The sequence below is a fragment of the Chlamydotis macqueenii genome, chromosome 4 (assembly GCF_036417535.1).
Source record: "Chlamydotis macqueenii isolate bChlMac1 chromosome 4, bChlMac1.mat, whole genome shotgun sequence".
Classification (NCBI taxonomy): domain Eukaryota; kingdom Metazoa; phylum Chordata; class Aves; order Otidiformes; family Otididae; genus Chlamydotis; species Chlamydotis macqueenii.
The window spans coordinates 16,480,598-16,506,195 of record NC_141559.1 but is presented as its reverse complement, the minus strand read 5'-3'; the positions used below and the strand labels follow the sequence as shown (position 1 = coordinate 16,506,195).

General features: G+C 41.3%; 1 protein-coding gene across 3 annotated transcripts in view; it reads left to right on the top strand.

Moving 5' to 3' along the window:
* Nucleotides 1-25,598, top strand: part of NR3C2 (nuclear receptor subfamily 3 group C member 2) — a 214,496-nt gene that overhangs the window by 108,738 nt on the left and 80,160 nt on the right. For all 3 annotated transcript variants that reach the window (XM_086746351.1, XM_086746352.1, XM_086746350.1), the window contains exon 3: nucleotides 6,332-6,471. In XM_086746351.1, coding sequence (XP_086602477.1) covers nucleotides 6,332-6,471 — 140 coding nt within the window. The remainder of the gene's footprint in view (nucleotides 1-6,331; nucleotides 6,472-25,598) is intronic.

Sequence of the window (25,598 nt, the reverse complement as noted above, 5' to 3'; positions counted from 1 at the left end):
GATCATTTTATCTCTGCACCTTTTCACTTCTCTGTGCTTTCTTGGTCTGCTGACGAGAAGATTGGCTTATATAGTCTGACATTTAAGAAATACCATTTTCCAGTCTACTAATCTGCTTTATGCAAGTAGTTATAGGAGAGAGCCAGGGTGCCTTCCTGCAGTGAAACTTTTAAAAAAAATTTGGGGTACACAACGCAAAACAGATACTGGTCAAACCTTAGTATTGCCAATTAAAACTAGCAATATGGAGCAAAATCTGGGACATGATACCTGCCAGCGGTGGAGGTCGTGACCGGCTTCACTGTGTAGTGGTCAAATAAACTATTGAACAACTTTTGATCAATATAACATATTCTAAATAACTGTTAGAATTATCTTGGGCAGTGAAATTACTGTTTCTATGTGAACGTCATAGGTTAGCCCCGCTTGGGACCAGACTACACAGTCTCTTTCTCACTCCCCCCACCCTCCAAGAGAAGAGGGAGAGATAATATAAGAAAAAAGGCTCAAGGCTTGAGATAAGGACAGGGAGAAATCCTTAAAGTTACTGTTACGGGCAAAACAGACTTTTTTGGGGGAAAACTGTTTGTTTATTATTAAAATAAAAATAACATTTCTCCCTTTTTTTCTGTTTTTTTTTTTTTTTTTCTCCTTTCTTAAATATGTTATTGCAGAGGTGTTGTCAGGGGACATTGTGCTACCAATTGGCTTGGCCCTGGGCAGCGGTGAGTCCACCCTAGGCCCAGCTGAGTCTATTGGACAAAGGGGAAACTTCTAGCAGCTTCTTACAGAAGGTCCCACTTGTAGCCCCCACTTCACTAAACAAAACCAATACAGTGAACATGTAGAAAAATAATGAAGGCAATGTGAAGAGGAGAGATGGTTAGGCTATCTACTGTGGTGGCTGAGTAAATGCTGAGTTGAGGAAATAAAGATACTAGAAGAGCTGCTAGAGAAATGACCACTCAAAGGAAGCACTTATGGATGTAAGATTAGCTGTGGAAATGAGGAAGAATTCAGAAGACTAGTTGGGGGTGGGGAAAGAGTGTGTTTCCAGGGTAGCATAAACCTTGGAATCCATCTCTTGATTTTAGTGCCAGGTTGTGAGAAGTTGCATTGTCGTTCAGCGTGGGAGTTTCTTGTCTCCCTTGGGCGGCATTGTCTGGCCTGCTGTGTTGAGGCTGGTGAGGGCCAGGCGTGTGGGTGTGCTGCTGCAGTGGCATAACCGGCTTGGCAGCACCAGGGACTCTTGGGCTTGGTCAGCTCTTGGCCGCCTCCTGACCATCTGAGCTTACCTGGGTACAAATAGGGGGTGAAGCTCTAGTCTGCATGCTCAGCCAGACCATCCACATCATGGTTGTGAAATCTTGTTAAAATACACAGTTCTTGTTTTGGGTCATGGGAAAGTTAAGTTTCAGTACCTGTGTGTGCGAAGTTAACAATAATGTTTTCATGTGCCAGTCCCCAGTAGATGACTCTCGCTGGAGGTTACATGCCTTCGAAAGTGAGATGAGAGAGTAGAAGGAAGATGCTAACAGTCTCTACTTTTTGAATCACCTTATTATTCTTCCTCTTACAGATTTACTTTCTTTTGGTGAAAACATGATGCTGACCTCAACTTCTTTTTACCTTTGTTTTCACATAACTGGTGTACCCAGATTCCTTCTGTTTGTTTTACTACCAGAACATTTCTGTATGGAAAAGAAAAGTCAATGACGTGGAATTAAAAAGGACACATCTAGATCTCATAATAATAAAAACGCTTGGAACAAATGAGTTTGGAATTCATATTGTGGCTTATGCTTTTTTGGAATGCTTCATTTTATCGTCAGAGGCATCGTTTGTTTAAACTGTGCTCCTGTATGACATCTGGTTTGAAAAGCATAATAACCTATATAATCAGCTTTTAAAATGCTGGATTATCTGTGAGTTTATTGACTGTTCTTTACAAAAATCTGTTATTTCTAATTAATTCTCCATATAACTATTACTAAAGACAACTTGCAGAGACGCAAATGAGCTGGGTGGCAATGGCTAGTCAAGGTCAGCATTTGCACTGTTGAGGATAATAAATCAGGCTTATTCCTAATCACATACCCTACAACGTGACAAATGTTAGTGGAGCCATATAAGCAACCATTTTACAAATCATTTAGTAGATACATTTGGCATTGTTAAACTGCTCCATGCTGCCCTTGGCTGTAAAAGTGTTGTGATAAAATGTGTGCTCTGTTAGATCTGCTGTGTTTGAATCCTGCAGAGAGTGTGTGTGTATGGGGGGCATGTGTTTGCTTTTTTTTTGCTTTTTTTTTTTTTTTTTTTATATTGGAAATAACAAGAGAGGCGTGACAGTAATAACACCTAATCAACCTGTGGAAACCATAGCTTCTGAAAGCAGTGATGAGTAGCCAGCTCTGTGGCATTATTTCGTATTTCTTGTGTTTTCAGTTAGAAGTTTGTATTGAGAGTAGGTTGCTGCTCACAAGAAATTTTCTGGGTCAACAATAGTCCATTGTGTGACAGTTTAAAAAAAAACCTTGTTAAATATCAGAGCAATAGTTGTTAGACTCTCATTTGGATTTGGGCAAATGTGTAAACACAGTGTTTTCACTTGGTGTGAAGTTTAAGACTCAATCCTGCTGTGGCCCACAGATGTCATTAGATTGAATGTGTTATTCAAATAGATATTTGGCAGTAGGCGAGTAAATTGTAAAGTTCCTGATAATTTTTTGTGGTATCTGTTCTTATTTGGACCAACTCTTGAATTTTTTTAAAAGAGAGAATGATGTATTACCTAAATAATCTGGATTATTGTAACGAGACTTCTCATGTGGAGCAAAAAAAAATAAAACTGAGCTCCAAAAAAAGAACTAAAATTAATGTATATATCTGTTATAAGCAACTGAATTTAACACTTAATAGGTAAAAACTAAGTGTTACCTGCCTGTAACTTTTCCCACATACCAGTTTACATTAGGTTTACTTGGTAGAAATATATGGGATGTTTTTGTGGAAAAAGTAATGAAAATGGAAATATTTAACTTGGAGCAGTCATGAAGAGCATTTTGAAAGTGGAGTTTTAGTGTGCTGTTTCTCCCTATACATATTATATGATATAGAGCTATACTAATTAATTAAATGATTGGTTTAATAAAAGCAACGAATAAATGAAGTGTACTTCTGTGTCATAAACACTGGCTGTCTGGCCTTGAAACGAGGGCAGAGAGGTAGTTTCCTCACCAGTCAGATCTTGATGCGGATCTTGTTAACCATGGTCAAGTTGCTAAGAAAGGAATGACAGCCTGAAAGTAAGAGAGATTTGGGAGGAAAAGGTATAACCATTCCTTGTTGAGAAATAAAAGCTTCAATGGGAGAATGACTGAAGCTGAGGTTTAGCATATTTTTTGGACTCGGCCTTTTGTTATTTGCAGGTTTGTACAAATACCACCTTACCTTTGTATGAGGTAGCAAAATAGCATTTTGAATTGTCAAATACTTTGGTGTACAATGGGTGAAAGAGAACTTAAGATATTTTACAAACAAGCCAAACATTGTTCCTTAGAAGACAATCATAGCTAAATCTGGCTTAAGTTGGAGGAGATTTAAGTACCAACAGCTAGTATCAATGTTTCTTTGCAATAGAGTTATTTGAGAATTGCTCCATGTTAGATACTTCTATTAAGAATGAAAATACCTCATTTGTATTTTAACATATTCCGCTTTTAAACTGATTAAAAGGATGTATGGGAGGTAATTAAATTTTATTCCAGGATGTTAAGTTTCTACCTATGGAGCTGTGGCTGAGTAGTTGAATACATGCTTTGTATTCAAGCTGTACCTTTCCCTTTCAGCTATATTCAAGCCCTTCATCTAGAGAAGCACTGAATAGAATATGCTATAGATTATGTCTTTGGTGGACATTTAATAATAGTCATGGATTGACTGGTGCCTCAATGTGTCTTTACACATGTGCCTCATGTGTCAATGTGGCTTTTTTTTTACCCAGTAAATCTGTGTGAGTGAAATTTTATAGGGTAACTTGTATCTAAAAAAAAGGCTCTCCCACCTTCTGCAAATCCTACATGACAATTTATTTTAAACTAAAAATAATACACGCTTTATATGTATCTACAGTATGTATATATAGAGGGAGAATGTGTGTATATGTGTGTGTGTGTATATAAATAGACAAACATCCACACTGCTGTGATACCCTGGAAACCTCAATTTCTCCACAGGAAGAGCTCTCTAAAAGAATTACCTTTTCTAAATATTTTTAAAAAAAACAACCCATACTGACCATTTTCAAGGTGGAAAGACTAACAAAATTTTTCCTGGTATTAAGAAATGGGAACATGCAGCATCACTATTACAGATGCCTCGAGACATCTTGGTGGTACGTCAGAATTGAAACGTTTCCCTTTTCAGACAAAACACTGCTGCTTGCAATGAAAAAAAAAAAAAATCCGAGGAGTTAGTTTTCCACATTATTGTCCAGGTTACTGACATTTTCTCTAGAAAGCAGACACCTTTTGAAGAATTTTGTTTAATGAGAGGCTTAGCGTTTTCATGCAGTATGAAATGTGCTAGAGGGAGAAAGTCCCATTCACTGCCTAAACAAATCCAAATGCAGAGCTGAATACCAGCACAGACTTGGCGAATCCTGAAGACAGACCTTTTCCTTAGTGGTAGATAAATGCAGTGTGCATAGTTATGACTGTGACTTGAGCACGCAGAACTTATTTTAACATAGATTTGGTGAGACTTTCCTTTGTCTCTATGACAGATGAGCTAATGCCATCACCTAGCAATTATCAAGTAGTGTGATGTTATGTAATGAAAGTATAAATAGCACGAGGACTAAAACTAGTAAATCTAACAGACTAGCGAGCAGACAAGAGCAGGAATACTATTTGGAACATTTTGATGAGCATCTGAACTCTATCATTTAAAAAGATGTTTAGATTTGACATTACAGTAAAGCTGCAGGCCAGGAGAGTTGTGGTCCTTGATCCGGAGTGACATTTGTGCTGTGCCCCTGGATAAATCACTTGGCCTTTGGATACCTCTTTAAAGGCAGATAGAAAATCGGAAAAAGGCAAAAGGTGCGTACTTGAAGTTTCCTAGCAAGCTGGTTATCTTCTGTTTGAATTAAGACTACCTGTGAACTTTGTGTCTCAATGACTGACCGACAAATAGCCTGTGACCTGCAACTTGAACTATCAGATTATTTCACCATGGGTGTAAAGTCTTTTAGGGTTGTTTTTGTAGTTGTTTGGCAGCGTTCAGAGAGATAACATGTGAAGCAATGCAAGAGGTCACGTTTACCTGGAGAAGAGAGGCCTGTGTGGAAGGAAAGACGCTCCCTAACCCTCTGGAGGCGTGGGAGGCATGCAGAGCTTTCATCTCCTTCAGCATCTTGCACGTTTCTCTGAGCATGCAGATTACATTAGGGTGGCATTTCCAGTTCCCAGGGGAAGGAGGGAGGGAGGAGACTCACTGCATCATGAAATGTGACTTGTTTTTGAAGAGCACTGTCTTTTAAAATTGCCAGTGGAAAATACTTCCTAAAGATACCTCCAGAGAGTCGTGGTTTAAAAAATACAGCAACAGAAATGCCCTATCTTTTAAGAAGGCAGTAGACAGTTGAAGCTGAGTTAGCAAGATGCATCAGTCTGCAAAACTTCAGGATGGTTTCTGAACTTCCAGTTCTGCTTTTCTGGTACCTACAGTTATATGGAAGGCTCTTCTGCACTTGCAGAATGTAAAAAGGCTTCAAAATTACTTCAGAAGTAAACTGTTAAGTTACAGAAATATTAGGTATAAGCTCAAGGACCGCTGTAGTGGTAGGCAGGAATGCAGACAGGAGAGTCTGCTGTACTACCTCATAAAATGGTCTTTGTGGTTTTATTACCGGTATTCCTTAGCTGTTAAGACTTGAAACAAACAAACAGAAAATGTATAGCGATCAGGTTGCTGCCAGAGTAGTTTCTTTGTTTGTTTCTTGTTTATTTTCAGTTTTAATCATCTGCTACCAATAAATTCCACTGCCCTTGTGGTAACTTCTCACATTAGCATTGATATATTATGGGTGTTTTAGAACAGACAATGAAAATATTCACTTACTAATTAAAGCAATTCATGTATTCAAGCAGGCACTGCCAGAAAGAGTTGTGGTTTCCTAATTGTTAGTGCCTTGAGCAATATACCTGTTATAAATTCTTAATTCAATATGCATTATGGCCAGTGTGATTTCAAATATTCATAGCTGTTTGTTTTGTTGTTTGTTTTTTTTTGTTTTGTTTTGTTTTTTGGTTTTTTTTAACTCCAGCTCTTCATTGAGAAGTGTATCAACTGGATCTTCAAGACCTTCCAAAGTATGTTTGGTGTGCGGAGATGAGGCATCTGGATGTCATTATGGGGTGGTTACATGTGGCAGCTGTAAAGTTTTCTTCAAGAGAGCAGTAGAAGGTAAGGAAACACAGACCAAAAAACATCAACAAAAAGAAAAGACAAAATACTTGTGGGTTTGTTTTTTTTTTTAATAGAAGTATATATACACGCACACTTAGATGTTTTCCTATGTGTTTCTGCTGTTGATAAAATTCTATGTTGTTAATCTGAAAAAAAAAAAAAAGGTTGAATGAACTCCAATTACATGTGGTGTATTTTACGTAGGCTACGCCAGAATGTTTGGCAGCATGCACTTTCTAAAGGATCCATTGTTTTACTCAATGCCAGTGCTGAATCAGTCTGCTTCTCCACCCTTGCAGGTGGCTTTTTGTGATTTTTAATGGACTCATATACAATTGATGTAAACATACCCCTGTTTCTCCTGTACTAGAGGATGACTACAGCTGTCTCAGCATGCTTTGGCAGCCTTATATGACCATACAATTCACTTAGGTCAGGTATCTCCCTGTGGGTACCTCCAGGGCTTTCGACTCAGTAGTGCATCTGCTTTGTCTTTCAGCAAAAGAGAAAGGGCTTTACAGTACTATGGTAGATTGTTGAGGAAGCAGGAATTGATCATGCTGCTTTTCTTAGAGATTATCTTCATTAAGAACAGGAACTTTCATGAGAACTATATTTTGATAGCTTTATCATCACAGGAGTGTTTTCCTGACATCTCCCTGTTTTATGTTAATTATGGTATAGCTAGCCTTTGCTGAGCATCTCAATAGAAAGAACTTAGGATCACTCAGAGTGCTACAGGCCCTCTAGTAAGTTTTTCTCTTTCTGTAACTTGGGTTGTTAGGGTAAAAGAAAATGTTTGACCCTTACAGACTTTGTACGCAACTTCTTCAAGTGGTAAAAATTAAGTTCTTAATACCTGATAAGGCATAAGAGTTCATGGCATGCAAATACATAAATTGTGTATAGGATTTTTGAAGTCTCGTCAGATGAGTAGATGTTCTTAACAACCGCTGATGAAGCAGGGAATATCTACTTACTGATTTATTTGCACTAAGAAAAGCCTAGAAGAAAATAGGTGTCCAGCTTGTGCACTGAGAAGAGTGAGGCAGTGTTTGATGTGATTGATTTCATGGAATCATAGAACAGTTTGGATTGGAAGGGACATTTAAAGGTCGTCTAGTCCAACACTTCTGCAAGGAGCAGGGACATCTCCAACCAGATCAGGTTGCTCAGAGCCCTGTCCAACCTGGCCTTGAATGTTTGCAGGGATGGGGCATCTACCACATCTCTAAGCAACCTGTTCCAGTGTTACCTCACCCTTGTTGTAAAAAATTTCTTCCTTCTATCTAGTCTAAATCTCCCTCCTTCTAGTTTAAAGCCATTGCCGTTTGTTCTATCACAACAGGCCCTGCTAAAAAATTTCTCCACATCTTTCTTATAAGCCTCCTTTAAGCATTGCAAGGCCACAAAAAGGTGTCCCCAGAGCCTTCTCTTCTCCAGACTGAGCAGCCCCAACTCTCTCAGCCTGTCCTCGCAGGAGAGGTGCTCCAGCCCTCTCATCATCTTCATGACCCTTCTCTGGACCTTCTCCAACTGGTCCATGTCCTTCTTGTGTTTGGGGCTCCAGAGCTGGACACAGTACTCCAGGTGAGGTCTCATGAGAGTGGAGTAGAGGGGGAGAATCACCTCCTTTGACCTGCTGGCCCCGCTTCTTTTGATGTAGCCCAGGATGCGGTTGGCTTTCTGGGCTACAAGCGCACGTTGCTGGCTCATGTTAAGCTTCTTGTCCACTGGTACTCTCAAGTCTCTCTCCTCAGGGCTGGTCTTGATCCGTTCTCCGCCCAGCCTGTATTTGTGCCTGGGATTGCCTCAATCCACGTGCAGGACCTTGCACTTGGCCTTGCTGAACTTCATGAGATTTGCACAGGCCCATCTCTCCAGCCTGTCAAGGTCCCTCTGGATGGCATCCCTTCCCTCCCACCACAGCTTGGTGTCGTCAGTCAATTTGCTGAGGGTGCACTTGATCCTGCTGTCTATGTCACTGATAAAGGTGTTAAACAGGGCTGATCTCAGTACGGACCCCTGAGGAACACCACTCGTTGCTGGTCTCCACTTGGACATTGAGCCGTTGACCACCACTCTCTGAGTGCGGCCATCTCGCCAATTCCTTATCCTCCAAGTGATCCATCCGTCAAATCCATATCTCTCCAGTTATAGAGACAAGGATGTCATGTGGGACAGTGTCAAATGCTTTGCACAAGTCCAGGTGGATGATGTAAGTTGCTCTTCTCTTATCCACCAGTGCTGTAACGCCATCGTAGAAGGCCGCCATATTTGTCAGGCGTGATTTACCCTTAGTGAAGCCATGTTGGCTGTCGCCAATCACCTCCTTATTTTCCATGTGCCGCAGTATAATTTCCAGGAGGATCTGCTCCATGACCTTGCCAAACACAGGGCTGAGACTGACCTGTAGTTCGCCGGGTCTTCCTTGTTTTCCTTTTAAAAAAAAAAGGGGGTTATTTTTCCCCTTTTCTAGTCAGTGGGAACCTCACTGGACTGTCATAACTTCTCAAATATGATGTGCAGCAGTTTGACAACTTCATCTGCCAGTCTCCTCAGGACCTGTGGATGCATCTCATCAGGTCCCATGGACTTGTGCATCTTCAGGTTCCTTAGATGGTCTCAGACCTGCTCTTCTCCTACCGTGGGCAGTTCTCCGTTCTCCTAGTCTCTGCCTTTGGCTTCTGCGACCTGGATGATGTGGCTAGAGCATGTGCTGGTAAAGACTGAGGCAAAAAAGTCCTTGAGTACCTGAGCCTTTTCCATGTCCCAGGTAACCAGATCTTGCATTTGCTTCCAGAGAGGGCCCACATTTTCCCTAATCTTCCTTTTACCCTTGAACCCTGACGATTCTGTGATTCTATAGAAGCTTTTTTTTTTTTTGCCCTTGATGTCCCTGGGGAGATTTAATTCTATCAGGGCTTTAGCTTTCCTAACCTGATCCCTCCCTGTTCAGACGATCTCTCTGTATTCTTCTCAGGCTCCCTATCCTTGCCTTCACCCTCTGTAGCCTTCTTTTTTTTGTTTTCACTTGGTCCAGGGGCTCCTTGTTCATCCATGCAGGCCTCCTGGCATTTTTGCCTGACTTCCTCTTTGTTGGGATGCTTTGCTCCTGAGCTTGGAGGAGGACTGACTTGATGAACAGGAGTCTGATATGAAGAAATGTCATCTCCTTGCAAATACTAAAATCCTTTAACCATAAAAGTGTTGATAAATGATGTCACTGAAAAGACAAGACGTTTGTATTTATAATACATTTTTACTTTATTGTATGATTTTTTCTAAATTACAGATATGGCCAGTCATAAAGTTATCTGAACTTTAATTTATGATCATTAATAGAGTCATTTGCTGAAAATACACTATACTATGAGGGAAGCTAAAGCACCTGGCCAGTCTTGTCTTCTCTTTTTCCACTGAACCAGCTTTCTCCAAGGAGAGTAACAGGCTTGAAGTCAGAAATCACAGCTGTTCTTGTGTATGCTTTGCATTTTTAGTCTTCATTTGTTTGAATTCCAGGCAAGTATGAGGTAATCTGTCCTAAATCAGAATTTATATCGCTTCTTAAGTTGCTAAAGTTAATCTTTCATTCGTCCTTTGGCTTGAAGGTAAGAAAAAAGGAAGGCATTTTTTTTTCATCTCCAAATGGTGCTAAAGACTACAGCAAAAATTACCGTCATCCAGCTGCTTTGCGTATTTACTGTGAGATTTTTGACTACTTGAAATGGAAGAATTCATAAGTTGTATCTTACTAGTTATAGGGAAGCATTTCTTTTTTTTTTTAAATACAAAGATATGATGTTCAGTAAATTTCAAATTTTGCTGTTGATTTCTGCTCCAGGAGCCTTAAAGCTAGTTCTGCTGTTTTAAGTCAGAAACATAGACCTTCACCTTTGAAGCAGAAACGCAGTCACAGCAACAGAAGTTTCTAGGGTTGCATTTCTTTTTCACCTGAACATTTGCTATTTGCTTATTTGAAGTAGAGGGAAATTCGTCTGAAGGAAATTTTTCAAAGTCTAATCTGATGCCATCTTATTTAAATGGCCTGCTGGATATAGTAAATGTGCTGTGCACCTCAGCGAGCAGCCTAATAGTAAAGAAATCCTACCTCTGCTGTGTGTTTGAACAGCAGGTTATCCAAGACTCCACTCCAGTAGTAGAAGAGATTAAATTTCTTGTGTAGCAGTCTGCAGGGACTCAGCACAGCTGTGGGAACTGAGGCTGCCTCAAAGATAGGGTTACAGAAAAGAAGTGCTATTCTTCATCTCCCTTTGTGCCAGGCTGCTCTGAAAACACAGAAAGAAAACAATTTGGCCTGCAAGGTCGAGGGTCCAACCCACCAGTCACCTGGGGTAACGTCCAGTCTGCCTTGCCAGGCACTGAGTCTGATCTTTTTGCCATTACCAGAGGGCTCCAACAGCCTTCTAGAGACTCATCTTCACATGAAGGATTGGAAGCTATTACCAGCCCGAAAATTCAGTGGTAGATGAATTCAGTTCTTTGGCAAGCAAAGGCACTGTGCAGCCATGTAGCAATGGGCCAGATGTGTAATATCCCTGGGAGTACTCTGTAGTCTCTGCTTCCAGAAGGCCACACAAGAGGGAAAGTGGTATGTTATGCATAAGATGTTTTTTCAGAAACAGGTAATCTTCCTACAGTTTTTCCGTGCGCTGTAAGTGAAAACTTCCCAAAGCTCTACACCCTCCAATAGAAAATAAAGAGAAACTAAAGCCTCTCTGTGTGCCTCCTAATTCTTTTCCTTTGAACTGAGGTGGAAAAAAATATCAAGGTATGACAATTTAAATACTGGAATGTATAGCTCTTGAATAATTTGCTTCATTAGCATAACTTGATTTTTTATAAAATACTGCTGGTGAACAGGAAGGTTTAACTTATCATGTAAAGAAGCAATTTTTTTTTAAGCTGTAGAAGCTTGTCGTAGTTCAGCCCCGATCAGGACCAGACTACGCAGTCTCTCTCTCACTCGCCCCACCCTCCGAGAGAACAGGGAGAGAAAATATAAGAAAAATGGCTTGAGGTTTGAGATAAGGACAGGGAGAAATTCTTAAAGTTACCATCACAGGCAAAACAGACTTGACTTGGGGAGAACTATTCATTTATTACTACAAATAGCAGGGTAATGAGACAGAGAACAAGATAACCTCCATCCACCCCTCCCTCTTCCCAAGCTTAACATTATCTCTACTACCTTCCCCCACCCCGAGCGGCGCAGGGGGGGAAGAGGGAATGGGGGTTGCAGTCAGTTCTTCATACGTTGTTTTACGCCGCTGCTTCATGGTCGAGGGAAGAACTCCTCACATTCCTCCCCTGCTCCAGCGTGGGCTCCCTCCCACGGGCCACAGTCCTTTGTGGAACTGCACCGGCATGGGTCATCTCTTCCACGGGTGCAGTCCCTCTAGAACAGCTGTCCCAGCGGGCCCTCCACGGGCCACAGCTGCCTTCAGGCATCCACCTCCCCCGATACAGGGTCCTTCACGGGCTCCAAGTGGATCTCTGCTCCTCCGTGGGCCTCCCTGGGCTGCAGGGGGACAACCTGCTCCACCATGGTCATCACCACAGGCTGCAGGGGAATCTTGGCCAGGAGCCGCATTACTCCTCCCCCTCCTTCTGAACTGACCTTGGCGTCTGCAGCCGTTCCTCACAATAGGCTGGTAGATGTCTCTCAGGATCTTTTTTTACATCTTATTCACTTCTCATCTCCTTTCCACTTCTTGTAGCCGGGCTGGACCGAGTCAGGCCCAGTCGGCTGCCTGGCGAGAGGCCAGAGGGTGAGGCCTGCAAGGCCCATGAGGCCTGCGCCTCCCCCTCTGCGCCTCTGCCCCCGCTCAGCTTCTTCACATCTTCTCTCCTCTTTTTTTCTGTTTTCCCCTTCTTAAATACGTTATCACAGAGGCGTTGTCATGGAACATTCTGCTACCAATCGGCTTGGCCTTGGCCAGCAGCAGGTCCGCCCTAGGCCTGGCCGAGTCCACTGAACAAAGGGGAGCAACTTCTAGTAGTTTCCTACAGAAGCTACCTTAGGCCCCCCCCCGCTAAACAAAACTACGACAAAGCTGAAACTGATACATTATAGAAAGTAGTTTTCCATGACATTTTGGAGTGCGTGCACCCATGAATTTTGTAGGTCTGTGCTACTAGAGTTAATTATACAGACACTTCTTCACTCTCCACTCTTCTGCTCATTCACTGTAATGGAGTCAGTGTTTTTCCGTCACAGGCTGCAATTTTCCTTTTATCCACTTTCCTAAGGTCAGTGGCCTCTCTAAATTCGACATCACTCAGTATAGACGTCCATATGTTTTAATAGAAATTTCTATGTGGGATTTGAAGTTGACTCTGTTCCTGACCTGTTGTGAGAATCTGTTTTACAACCTATCAAACAGAAATATTAGGTGAAGAGCAAGCAGATGGGTGATCTGCTGAGGGCAAGTGAGCTGGTCAAATTCATGTAGCAGCTGCTACTCTTACTTGCCATGCTATGGTTAATAGGTGTAAAATAAAATTTAAATAATTAAGTCATCATAGGTTTGAAGCTGCCGCCAGCCTTCCATTCATTTATAGATATAAAAAGGGCTTTTCCTGGTTGTTGCTCTGGCAGGCAGTATTGCTCAGTGAAATTAAGTCTTCATTCCTGCTCCTGGTTGGCTTTAGCTACTAGGAGCTCAGGAGGCTGGTAGGAGGAAGGAGCTAGAAAGGCTTGCACTGGGACCCCAAAAAGGGAGAAAAATAAACCAAACCAAAAAAACCAAGCAGCAAGAAGTAGGACACAAAAATTGAAAGATTAATACATGCTCTATCCTTTATTACAATTGGATATTTTAAAGCTGGGGAGAGGTGAAATGGGAGGAAAAGTTTTTTCCTTGTGGCTCTTGGAATATGTGGCCTGCATGAGAAACTCCAACTGACACTCAAGAATAAATGCTGGATGTGTGTTAAATGTCAAGTGCAACACTGACAGAGCAAGCACATTGTGGTGGTGTTTCAGAAAGAAGGGAGTAGGTTTGCAAATTGTCTGGGTGATACAGTGTTTTGGTTTTAAAACAAGCAGAGAAGAGTGAGTGTAGCAGCTGCAGTGCCACAAAGAATCACAAGTTGGTTAATTCCTGGGAAAATTATGTGAAAAATATTTTATATCAAGGAAGCTAAAAATCAGCATTCATTCCTTTGCGAAAACATTAATAATTTCTTCCTTCCCCCAAGACTTACCAACACTCACAGTTTTTTTGATTGTAACTGGTATTTACCATGTGAGTGAGTGTTGCTGTGGAGAGGGAAAGATGCATACAAGGAGGAGAATTTAAATATGGGCTGCTGTCTAGCCTTGAAAAACAGTTGCACGATGATAGGAGGTCTGCATGCAGCTTTTCTTTCTCTGCACTCTTTTGTTTGTCTTTTGTTCTTTGTTTTATGAATACTAATTTCTAGACTGCTTCATCTATAAAACATACATTCGTAGCTGATAGCAGCCTGCACAGGCACAATATGCAGTAAACAGGATATATGCAGTGCTAAGGCTGGTTTATCTTGGGTAATGGCCTTCCATCGCCACAAATTCAAGCATCACACAGGCTTTCATGTGCTTACCTTCTACATCCTTGTAAGAGAGGGGAAATTTTGGCGTTCTTATGATGTGACAGGGAACTGAGTTGCAGTGCTTCATTTTTTTTCAGTTCTTTTTTTAACACATCACAGGGTGGTGTTCTGGTAGATCAGTGTCTTAAGGGAGGGATGGCCCTGTGAATGCATGCAGATGTAAGGTAGCCACAAATATTTTAGTTAACAAAAGTTGAAATGTCACAGTTGTTAGTTTAGTGCTTTATTGAGTACTTCAACTTCCTTTTCTTTAAAAAGGAATGGATTTTTATCATGTGCTGCACAGGGAAGGTATATAGGATGCTTCCTGGGAAATTAGTCTTTCAGGTCATAGTTCCAAGATGACTGAGTCATTTGCATAATGTAGTTATACAAAATCCATATGTCCAGATGCACCAGGTATTTCAAGCAAACAGGGAAGTATTCAGACCACCATGATACAAATTATGCTGAGAACACTTATGTGGAGTATTTTGTATACTTCTGGTCACCAGCATGTCAAAAACAGTTTGATTCAGAGTCAATTAAACACGTTAGGAGAGCTTCTGAAATGATCTGGGGAATAAAAATTTATCTTGTGTCAGGTGACTAAATGCTTTTAGCTTTTTTTAGCTTACCCAAAAAGAGTCTGAGATGGGACATGATTGCTGTCTATAAATATTTCAGAGTTGAGGCATAGGCAACTGAGAGGGAGAATTTATTTTCAACTAAGAACTGTACTGAAATAAGAGTGAATGGGTAAAAATTACATTAGTTAGTCTGATATTTTGAGAAGGCTGCAAACGACCAAAAAAAGGAACTTCTAGGAGCACTTTCCTGAGAGGATTTAGCAGGATTTAAGTGCCTGCTTTGAAATGGAGTGTAAGACAAGTAGCCGATGTATAATATGATTTGGTTGTCTGTGATAGTAAAAGATGAGCCAGAGAGGTCTATTTTGGTTAATATTGTGTCCTGCTAAGGCTGGAAAGTTCATCTGACTCCAAAAATGAAGGAAGTAGGAGTAAAAAAAGAGGGGATGAACCAACTAATGCATTTTCATGATATTCCACATGTAATGATGGTGGATGACCAGATCTTCACATGGATAACAGGACTCTAGTTTTTAAAAATTGATGTAAAGTACTCAGATCTTGCATAAGGCAGAATTACTTTGTATTTGTACTAGCAGATGAATGTCTGTCTCCTGCAATGACTCTTCTCATTCTGAGTTCAGAAAAAAGCTCAGGAGAGTGAAGTCCTTTTGAAATAACTCCATCCTATCCAGGTAAGCCCCTGCAGGTACCTCCAGACCCTATCAGGTGACCTCTGGCTTGGTTACATTTGCTGGTAGTCCTCTCAAATGAGAGCCTGGCTACCGAGAAATCCTCTGTCATTGGTCTGGCTTCTCAAACACTGTGCTCTTGGGGGTGTTTGGTGGGTTGTTTTTTTTTGTTTGTGGGTTTTTTTTTTGTTTGTTTTTTTTTTTTTTTTTTTTAGTGCCTAGTACAATATGACTGTAAATGGGTAACTAAAGCATGAACGAACATTTGAATTGGAGTTTGCAATTGGGCACGAGTATATGTACAAGATCTTCTATATCAAACAGTGTAAAGCATATCAAATATCATAAAACATCCTTAGTCAGATGCTTTAGGTCCTTGCAGCTATGGTACTGCTTCTTAAGAGATACTACTTTATAAAACGCTGTTATCTACCTGCCTTGACAGCCTATCAAAATAATGTTATAATTTTCACTTTTAGTAGCAAATAGCACTTCTCTTCCACAACCCTCAAGGTTCAGAAAATTTTTAGAGCCTGAAAAGGCTTTTCCAGTCTCAGGTTAAGTAGTTAAGAGCCAAAAGGGGAAAATCCTCCAAGGTGCCTTCAGGGAAACAATGTTAGAGATAAGGAATTCTGCGGTGTCGCAGCTGAAAGAAATTCTAAATAGATAAAACCTCAAAATAAATATATAAATACATAAAGCCAGAAACAAAACATCTTTTTGTACTTCCTAATGTAGTTTTAAATAAGAGGATGGGAAAACAGTCTTCGGACGAAAAAAAGGAGATAAAATGTACATACATATCTGTCTGTTATAGATAGAGGGAACAAGGCATCTGCTAGCATCTCGGATATAAATAGAGTGGGAAAAGGTAATGGCAAATCTCCCATTGCCTTAAAAGAAGCCAGGATTTCAGCCTTTTTTTTTCAGCACAGTTTTAGGTTGTTGAAAATTGGGAGTGCCTCTGTTAGGTTTGAAGTCTAGACTTAGACTGAGGCAGTTTTTCCAGGTTTTTTAGAAACAATAAGGGCCTATGGTCAGCTTTGAAGCCCACAGTTCTTTATTATTTAATGAGAGGAAATTTTTAAAGACAGACTCACTACCTGATTTTAACCTATAAACATGTTTGGTGCCATCTCTCATGGCTGAGCTGTCAAATTCAGGGCCCTAAGAAAGGGAATGTGAGTCTGTCAGTCCGTTTCGACCTGTTTTGAGTGTGATGGTGATGTAGGGCTTTTGTATTGTCCTTGTCCACACTAAGAGCGAGCAGAAACAAGCAAGTTTCTGTTCATTCTTGTCAGGGGTCAGGTGAAGGGCTGCAGGGAGCTGCCGACACTGTAACAGGGAGCTCTGCGCTTGCTGCAGAACCGATGCAGCGGTTTGGGCGGTTGCTGGAGCGACCAGTACGTGAGCTTTCTCTGTAGCGTGTACCTCATCCGCTGAAGCCGAAAGTTTGTGCTTAGGCTCTGCACGCAGCAGGTGAGAGAGCATGTGCTTGGGACTCGACTCGTGCATGCTGTGGCTCCTGTGCAGTGAAACCTGCTGATGTCCTGCTTCTCTTCACAAGCAGCGTGGCAGACCGTTTCTTCTCCTGTGGCAGGGTCGCCTGAGGTGGTTGTGTTCTCTTTCTGCTCCTCTGTGTGGGTTCTTATATTAGGTGCAATTGTGGATTTCAGGGGTTTTGAGCTGCTTCATTTTTTTTCAGTTTGCTTTTTAAACAATACGTTGGCAGAGGAAAAACCAAGTTTGCAAAATCACAACTAAATAATGAGTGCTAGTGGCCTTACATGGTCTTTGTTCGTCTGCACCGCATGTAATGAGTTCTAATTCAGCCTTAATTACACAATCACATACAACTTTTTCCATTAGACCTCTGCCTTGTTCATGGAACAGATTGGATAATGTTCAATTAATGAGGAGCTATTCAATATCTTGTATTTTTCTCATTGCTCAGTATATGGTTCTGTGCCTTCACTACTGATTGCTATTCATCCCTTGCTCAGAAAGACATAATTACTAATTTCTTACAGAGCTTTTCTGTGGTGCTCATCACTATAATATCCAAGTGCTTCACAAACATTGTTTAATTTATCCTTGCAATACAAGATAAGATGAGTAGTTATTACTCCTGTTTTACAGTCAAGGAGTTAATACACAGATTAAGCTCAGGCATACCCAGTGATTTTGGGGTTCACGATTTATGATATCTAGGACCTCAGGAGGCAGAAGTACTTGGCATTTTATAGCACTTCATATGTCCAAAGTGCAATTCCTGTTGGTTTTACTTGGACCTATGATTGCTTAAACCACAGCAAATTAGACTCTGGATCTCAAGTTGGATATTCGAGGAGGATAATTAGGGATTTTTCTTGCTTATTATTATAAAGTAAGTTCATGACAAAGGAGATACAGTCCAGTTCTCCAAGGCACCATTCAGCTACCTCGGCCATTGCTTTTCTCTCTCCTCTCTATTTTTCTCTCTTTCTTCTTTAAATCTCTGTAATCCTTTATGTACTTTGGTTTTGGTAGGAAGCGAATGTGGACTTCGAGGACAAGACTTCCTTTGACTTTGATGGTCCTGATCTGTCCAAAATCACCCTCTGCATTGTCCCCAGGATAAGCTAGAGATCTGGCAAGGTGGGACCGAGGGTATAGATATAAGATGTACTGTAGTTAGACTTTTGTTAATCTGCTGTGGGGGTCAGAATTCAGGTTTTGAGGTGTTGGGAAGTCTGAGACTTCTTACCTGTTCAGTGAGAGCAACTGGAGCAAGGTTCCTCAGTGGTGGTTCATGCAGGATACATTGGTGGTGGTGCTTCCTGGAAAATTACTTGCTGCTAAATGGTGACAGGGTGCCTCAAGGACAGCACCTTCGGAGCTGTGCCTAAACCATTTGAAGTGAATTTGGGAAGACTGTAATCCACCATCTCTAGTACCTACTGATACTTGAATTAGAGGGAGTTTGTGTTAGGGTTCCTCAAATTCATCCTTCCTTATCTTTGTTCATACAGTACATCCCAACATGTTTAGTATTTCAGTTTGAACCTTTACACCGTATGAGTTTTCTGCACAGATTACTGAAACACATTATTATGGTGTCGTTAGCTTACAGTCTTTTCTGAATATGCTGCAGGTTTTCCACAGTATTATTTTTCTTTTTAGAAGCTATACTTTTCTTGTTTTATTTCAAGTTTCCTTCATCTGATATTGGGTATAGCATTTATTTAATATGGAAGATAGGCTTTAATCACTTCTGGAGATTCAGAACATAGACTGACTTTCAAGTCACAGGGGAGAAAAATGCGGAAATGGAAATGGCCTCTACAATAGAAAGACAGATGCATTATTTTAAAAAACAATGTGATGTCCATAAAACAGAAAAACAGTATATAACATTGAGTAAGAAAAAAAAATGGGTTTCTTTAAGACTTCTGGTACTGTTCTTGCAAGATGCCAAAAAAAAGGTATTGCCATTTGTGTGTTGTGTGTACTGACCGTTCTGATAAAATACTTTCAATTCTTGTAATTTAATGTTTCACACCTTTTCCAGAAAAGGTGACATTACTGTCAGCATTAATTGTATCAGACTTCTACATCTTTTCTCATTTGTCTTTAATTCTTCTTGATTCTCGCTGAAAACCATATCCAGAATAGCGGCATTTTCTCCACTTATTTCCTCTTCATGGCATATATGCATTAATTTGAGCTACTACCAGGCATAAGAACTAGAGCATAGTTTTGTCATTTGTACCTGCTTCATCTGGAAATTGGTTTATGTTGCACTCCAGTACAGAAAGGGACTGGACTTGCTATGTCGTTCTTAACTGTTGCACCACTGCCTCATTTTTTTACATCTAACAGACAACTAATCCAACTCCTGTACTGGAAGTAGACATATGGCAAACAGTTCTTGCAATGTCAGAACAGCAATGCTTATTACAGAGCAGGGTGAAAGACGATATTAAAAAAGGTAATGTTACTTTCTTAGGGAGAGACTGTATGATACTGTGTGTGGGAACAGATCAGAGGAACCAAGCTGTAACTTTTTCTAACGCGAACAATTTAAGCTGCGGTTTGAAGGTTTCCAAACGTCTATGCTCTGCACAAGTACTCTGCTAAGCCTTTTCTTCATTAGGCCAGGACAGCATTTTTAATTTAAAGCTAATTCTGGTGGGGAAGAAGTGCAATAGTCCTGTACTTTCAAAATTTGGGCATTTATGAAAGTTTTCTATAAACATAGAATCATAGAATGGTTAGGATTGGAAGGGACCTTTAAAGGCCATCTAGTCCAACCCCCCTGCAAGGAGCAGGGACATTCCTGACTAGATCAGGTTGCTCAGAGCCTCATCCAGCCTGGCCTTGAACGTTTCCAGGGATGGGGCCTCCACCACCTTTCTGGGCAACCTGTTCCAGTGTTCTATAACTCGCATCGTAAAAAAATTTTTCCTAATTTCCAATCTAAATCTACGCCCCTCTATTTTAAAACCATTACCTCTCGTCCTATTGCAACAGCCCCTACTGAACAGTCTCTCCCCATCTTTCCTGTAAGCCCCCTTGAGGTACTGGAAGACTGCTATCAGGTCTCCCCGGAGCCTCCTCTTCTCCAGGCTGAACAGCCCCAACTCTCTCAGCCTGTCCTCATAGGAGAGGTGCTCCAGCCCTTTTATCATCTTTGTGTCCCTCCTCTGGACCTTCTCCAACTGGTCCATGTCCTTCTTGTGTTGGGGGCTCCAGAACTGGACACAGTACTCCAGGTTAGAGAGGAATCTAACTCTATCATCCCATTTCTGAAAGAGCTGTTTTTTGTCTAGGGTATTTAGCTGTAGATGAGTATTATTATATATATTTTTGCAGACTTGTGCTCTAATTTTTTTTTCTAAGAATAATTATATATTTGGAGCTAAGCATTCAATTATTTATTCATCCATTTTACCACGTGGACTTCGCAAAAGGACTTGTGTTAGCCTATACACCATATCATGCATGCAAATTCCACTCTTAACAATACTGCTTGAAATTGTGTAAGTGATAGGTGCTAATTTTCTCTGATACAACAGAATGATAATGGTGGACAATTGGGGAAAAAATAATAGTAAGTACTTCTTAGGTTGTGTGCACTGGCATACTAAACTACTCATAAAATTAAACAAGGGGAATGAAAAGACATTAACCTATTTTAAAATGATGTCTTTTATTTGCAGTCTTTTTAGTAATAGCAGAAGACAGTATTCCTACAGTGATAGCACCATATTAGTGGATTAAAGTCTGTATCAGGTTGTACGTTTATTTGTTTGGGGAGAAGGGAGTTGTTGTTAACTTCATATGCAAGGTGCACACTGCCAGGCAGTTGAATTCTAGCTACTCAAGTGTTTTGTAGAGCCCTGGGAACTACAAGCGATATTTCATATTCTCATACTTCTGTGGTGTCATCATGCAGGTACTCTGTTCTGAATGTGGGGCAGCAGACAGTCTGTCAAGTACATTAGATATGTGTATATTTTAATACAGCAGCATTGCATATGGCTTTATAAAATAAAGTGCTGGAAAATAATGCAAGCACTTGGATACAGTGGTTGCCCCGAGCTGCATCTTTTCTTGTTGCACTTCTACTTTGTGAAGATATCCACTTCCATGTAATAAGTTTAGAAGGAATACCTACCAATAATTCCATGTTAATTATTAATTTAAAAGTAGGAAGAGGAAATATGACAAGGATGAGATCTCTCACTGACTGTTTAATAATAAAAGATCATTCACAGAAAGCTTATAAAAAAAGTGAAGGACATAAAAGCACAAGCAAAGCATATGTATTAGTACATACTTAAAGAGTTCTGTGATAAGACAGAAGAGGGTTGAACAGCAGCGGTTTTTTGAACAGTATTTGGGTAAATTTGCTTACCTGAGCTTTCTTTTTTTTCCATAGAGTTAGAAAATGTTCCAGAAATAGAGAACTGAAGGACAGGATCATCTTTCTGACTTTCATTTCAACTCTTCCTATTGCTGTTCTCACACTGTATTTTCTATTACCATTCCACTAAGAACAGGAGAAAGTCCTTGTTACTGTCACCATTCTTTCTGTCCTTGAGGCTTTCAATAACAAGTTCCCGGTGGAGGAACAATAAGCCACCAAGAAAAAAAAAGTAGGAAATGCTATGTGTGCTTCTACAAGCGCAGTGCCCATATAGAATCAGCAGGCAAAGACAGTTCTGAAGTATGGCCATATAACGTAGGTGGGGGTAATCCGAAATCCATATGCACGTGCATTACGTGGATTATGCAATCCAGAATCAGTATGCATATGAATTTCTTGGAGGCTTCACTTAAAGTGAAGATTATCAACTGAAGAAGTGAGGGAAATCTTTAGAATTAAACTAAGATGTTGGAGAAATTAAGATTTCAGCTGAAATCAGAAACAAAAGTTTAGAAAAGAGAGGGGAAGAGGGCCTCTGGCATCCAGAAAGGGGCACAGAGCAGGCCATGGTAAAAACATTTCTCCCGTTCCAGATGTATAGGTAACATCATAAAGTGGGACTTGCCAAGCCTAATAAAGGAAGATTAAATTTAAAAGTGAGAGAAGGATACTTGTTCAGAAAAATCTCCTGGTGCTCAGGTCCATCCTGTTTTTGTCACAAAATGAGCTGGCACGTGCTCTTATGCGTGTTTAGCTTGTGTCTCCTGTGTTTTTACCATTTGCTCTGCGTGCTTCCTCAGCTCTCTGCGTCTGGTAGGAGAAGGGTTTACAAATAGCAAACCCATTTGAGAAGGTGAGGAACATGTGCGATAATCCAGGTGCTGCCAAAATTCAGCCTAAGGGGCATTGAGGGCCATGTGGCTGATTCTGTAAGAGGTAAAATAGCAAACCTGTCTGCAGAGGAGGGCAATCAAAGGTTTTGGGGACAGGGGTGTGAAGAGGGTCATCTGCAGCGGTGCAACAGGTATTCTGTAGCGTGTTTTAGTAGACTGCTCATGAACTTGGTGATGGCTGAAGTCAATCTGTTGCTTCCCTTTTGGTTCTTTAAGAGGTGAACTTTTTCTCAGTTAAAATGTGCAGTGCAAATTGCAAATATTACGCTTATTCTCCATTTGGTCAAATTTATTGTGTCTATTTATTTTCATTTTTTTCATTAATCAGCCTGTTAGAGGTTTGTTTGTTTTTTTTTTTTTTTTTTCGTGGTCCGCAAACATACTGTACCTTTTGTTTGCTGGGAACCCTTGACCCTCAGCAGAACTGTGCCTTCTCAGTGCTTGATTAGCTGGGTTAATTTCATTTTGCACAACTGTAACTAATGGCCATTTAAAACTGCCAGAAGCCCGCCTTGGGTTTCTCCTCGTGCCTGACTGTATTTGTGAGCAGCACATTAATCACTGCTCTCTGTCACGCTTTATTGCTTAATGATGAGGGTTAACTGACCACTTCCTACTAATAATGAAAAACAGAGGTCAGCAATCACTGACTGAGCAAAGAGAGGATCTCTTCCGACTTGTACTTTTTACTCCTTCATCCTCGAGCAGTGACAAATGTGTCCGCTCCACCACTTAAACAGGGACGCTTATCTTTAAAGTTCATCTTAATTATAGATCAATCTGTGTCACATGTTTACCCAATCGAAACAATCAAAACCACTAAGCCAGTTAGCTAATTAGAGTTGATGTAATCGTATGTGCGGGAAAACATTGTTCGATTTAGCAAAGTCTGCTTTTGGAGTGTGTTCTTACAGCCCTAATGTAACATGTGGATGCGGCACTGGAGCTCCCCAGCCCAAACGTTTTTATGATGGTTCAGTAATCCGTGTCCCTTTCAAGTGTTGTCATTTAATTTCTGTGTACAGTGAACCATAGTTCACCTTACTTGCACGTTTTGATGATGCCGATTCCCAAATTCATGTTGAAGGATACTTTCAAATTTTTTTTTTCTCAAGTTTGTAGTTTTACTACTGATTTTGATTTGTGCAAGCTTCAAGGACATGGGGCATCACGCTAGCTGCTGTGGTGGATGGCCTCCCTGGCCCGTGGGTGCCTGTGCTGAGGTGGGCAGAAGTTACTCCCCTACCTGAAAAGGCTGTGGGGACAGCGTGCACTGAGGCGGGGGGGACAGCCAGCATTCGTCTGCCTTCTGTCAGGTGTCGTGTGTGCTGGCCTCCGCCCACCAGCCAGAGGTGTTGGGGGAGGCTGGACTGCACAGGGGGTGTGGGAGCGTAGAGCTTGCTCCTCCAGAGCTGTGCTGCTCAGTGGTTAGGACCTTAAAGCTCCATTTCATCTTCCTAGAAATTTTAGAAAAGCAGAGAAAGTAAATTGAAAGCCAATGTTGTCGTTTTCTAAAGTAAATATTTATATGAACTCCTGAAGCTGAACACCAGGTTATGAGAGAGATTTTGCAGTCTCCTGTACCAGCATGGCATATCACGTGCTGCTCACGTGGAGCTGCTCTAATATCTTCCGCTCTTCTCAGGAGCGTGCAGGCTAAAGAGGGAGAGGTGAAACAGGATGCGTGTGGGACATGCATCACTTTGTGCAGCACTCATCTACTACAGTAGCGCCTACTGTCACGCCATGTAGCTGTCTGGTAGAAGTTACCTGGGGGCCAAATAGTGTTTCTTGGGGTTTTTTTTTTTGCATCCGTAATTTTCTATGGCTGCCACCAGCTCTTTTCCTCCTGCCTACAGAGAGCAGTGGAGGTGGTACCAGGCCTGTTTTGGTCTCAGCCCCTGAAATAGGTTTAGCACATGAGCTCCCAGGGGCCATGACAGCTTGTGAGCAGAGGTGGAAGCACCAGCACCTGGCTGCAGCTACCTTACTGGGAGCCACTGCCTCTCATGGAGACTGGTACCTTTTCCTTGGAAAGCAATCTCTCTCAAAAATGCTAAACACTCAGAAAAATCAAGTGTGTGACAGGTCAGGCTCACTGCATTAGTAGACGCTTTTAATATTTTTTTTTTAGCCTTACTCTCTTTTGGCTTTGGTTTCCAATCTGTAGAGATGGTTGCCCTGTCTTCTAGGAGAATTGAGTCTTAGGTTTCCTGTATTCAGCCCTAACAGTACAGAGATAGATATTCTCTTGACTTTCTGCCTCTGAGTAATTTTCTTCTCAGCCACTTCTGTTTATCCAGTTACCACACATCTGCATCTTCTGCCTCTTCTGCTTTTGGCCAGCACTCACCTCTGGGCCTTTTCTTTTCTTGTTTATAGAATCATAGAATGGTTAGGGTTGGAAGGGACCTTTAAAAGTCATCTAGTCCAACCCCCCTGCAAGAAGCAGGGACATCTTCAACTAGGTCAGGTACCTCAGAGCCCCAGTCTACTTGATCTTTAGTCATCAGCTTCCACACTGTCAGACTCTCCTGACCGTTTCCTCTCCTCCCCAGTTTCTCCAATATACCACTGCCTGCATCTCGTTCCTTCCTCCACTGCTTTTTTTGGGAGCCTTTCTCCTTCCAAGTCAGCTGCCTCCCCAATCTCCTGTCCTCTCTCATCATTAAGTTCCTGGTGGTTCCCTTTGCTTTTGCAACCTGTGCCTTGCTCCTCTTCCTCCAAGCTCTTCCCTTGTTGCATCCTGAGAGTGTGATATGGATTTTCTGTGTGCAGTCCCCATGCCAAAGCATTGCCTGGCACATGGAAGAGATGGCTGGAGCATAAGCTCGGCTTAGACCCTCTGCCCTGGTCCATGCTCTTTGCAGAAGGAAACTTTGGAGGTTGGCAACCAACCTCCACCAAAACCTTTGCAAATCATATCACGTACAAACTGCAACTTTTCAGTGTTTTATACTGTGATCCGTTATAATTTTAAGTGATAATGTATGAGATGGCAAAAGGCACATCTGTGGTATCAGAGCAGTGATGCTTCAAGGGTCTGTCTCAAAGTGTGAAGGCTCTTGAGCTTCTCAAATATATCTGCGAAAAATGTAACACGGGGGAAAACCAACATGTTTCTCCCTACCCTTATTCACAAACTTACTTTGCACTAACCTTGGTACGTCTAGCTGATACATTCTTACACTCACAAAATAAAATTCAGCCTGAGGCAGACATCCAGCATGGAAAGTTTCAGCCCTAGCTGCTAATGTTTGGTAAAGTTACAAGCAATAGAAAATGAGGTCTGAAAATGAGAAGTGTCAGGCACCCTTAACTGTATGTAGTCCTACAAGATCCACTGATGATAATCTGGATTTTGACAGATTTCATCCAATGTGCAGATTCGTTTTGATGTATACTATACAAAGAAGGCGGTTGGGGGGGGGGGGAGAGTCCC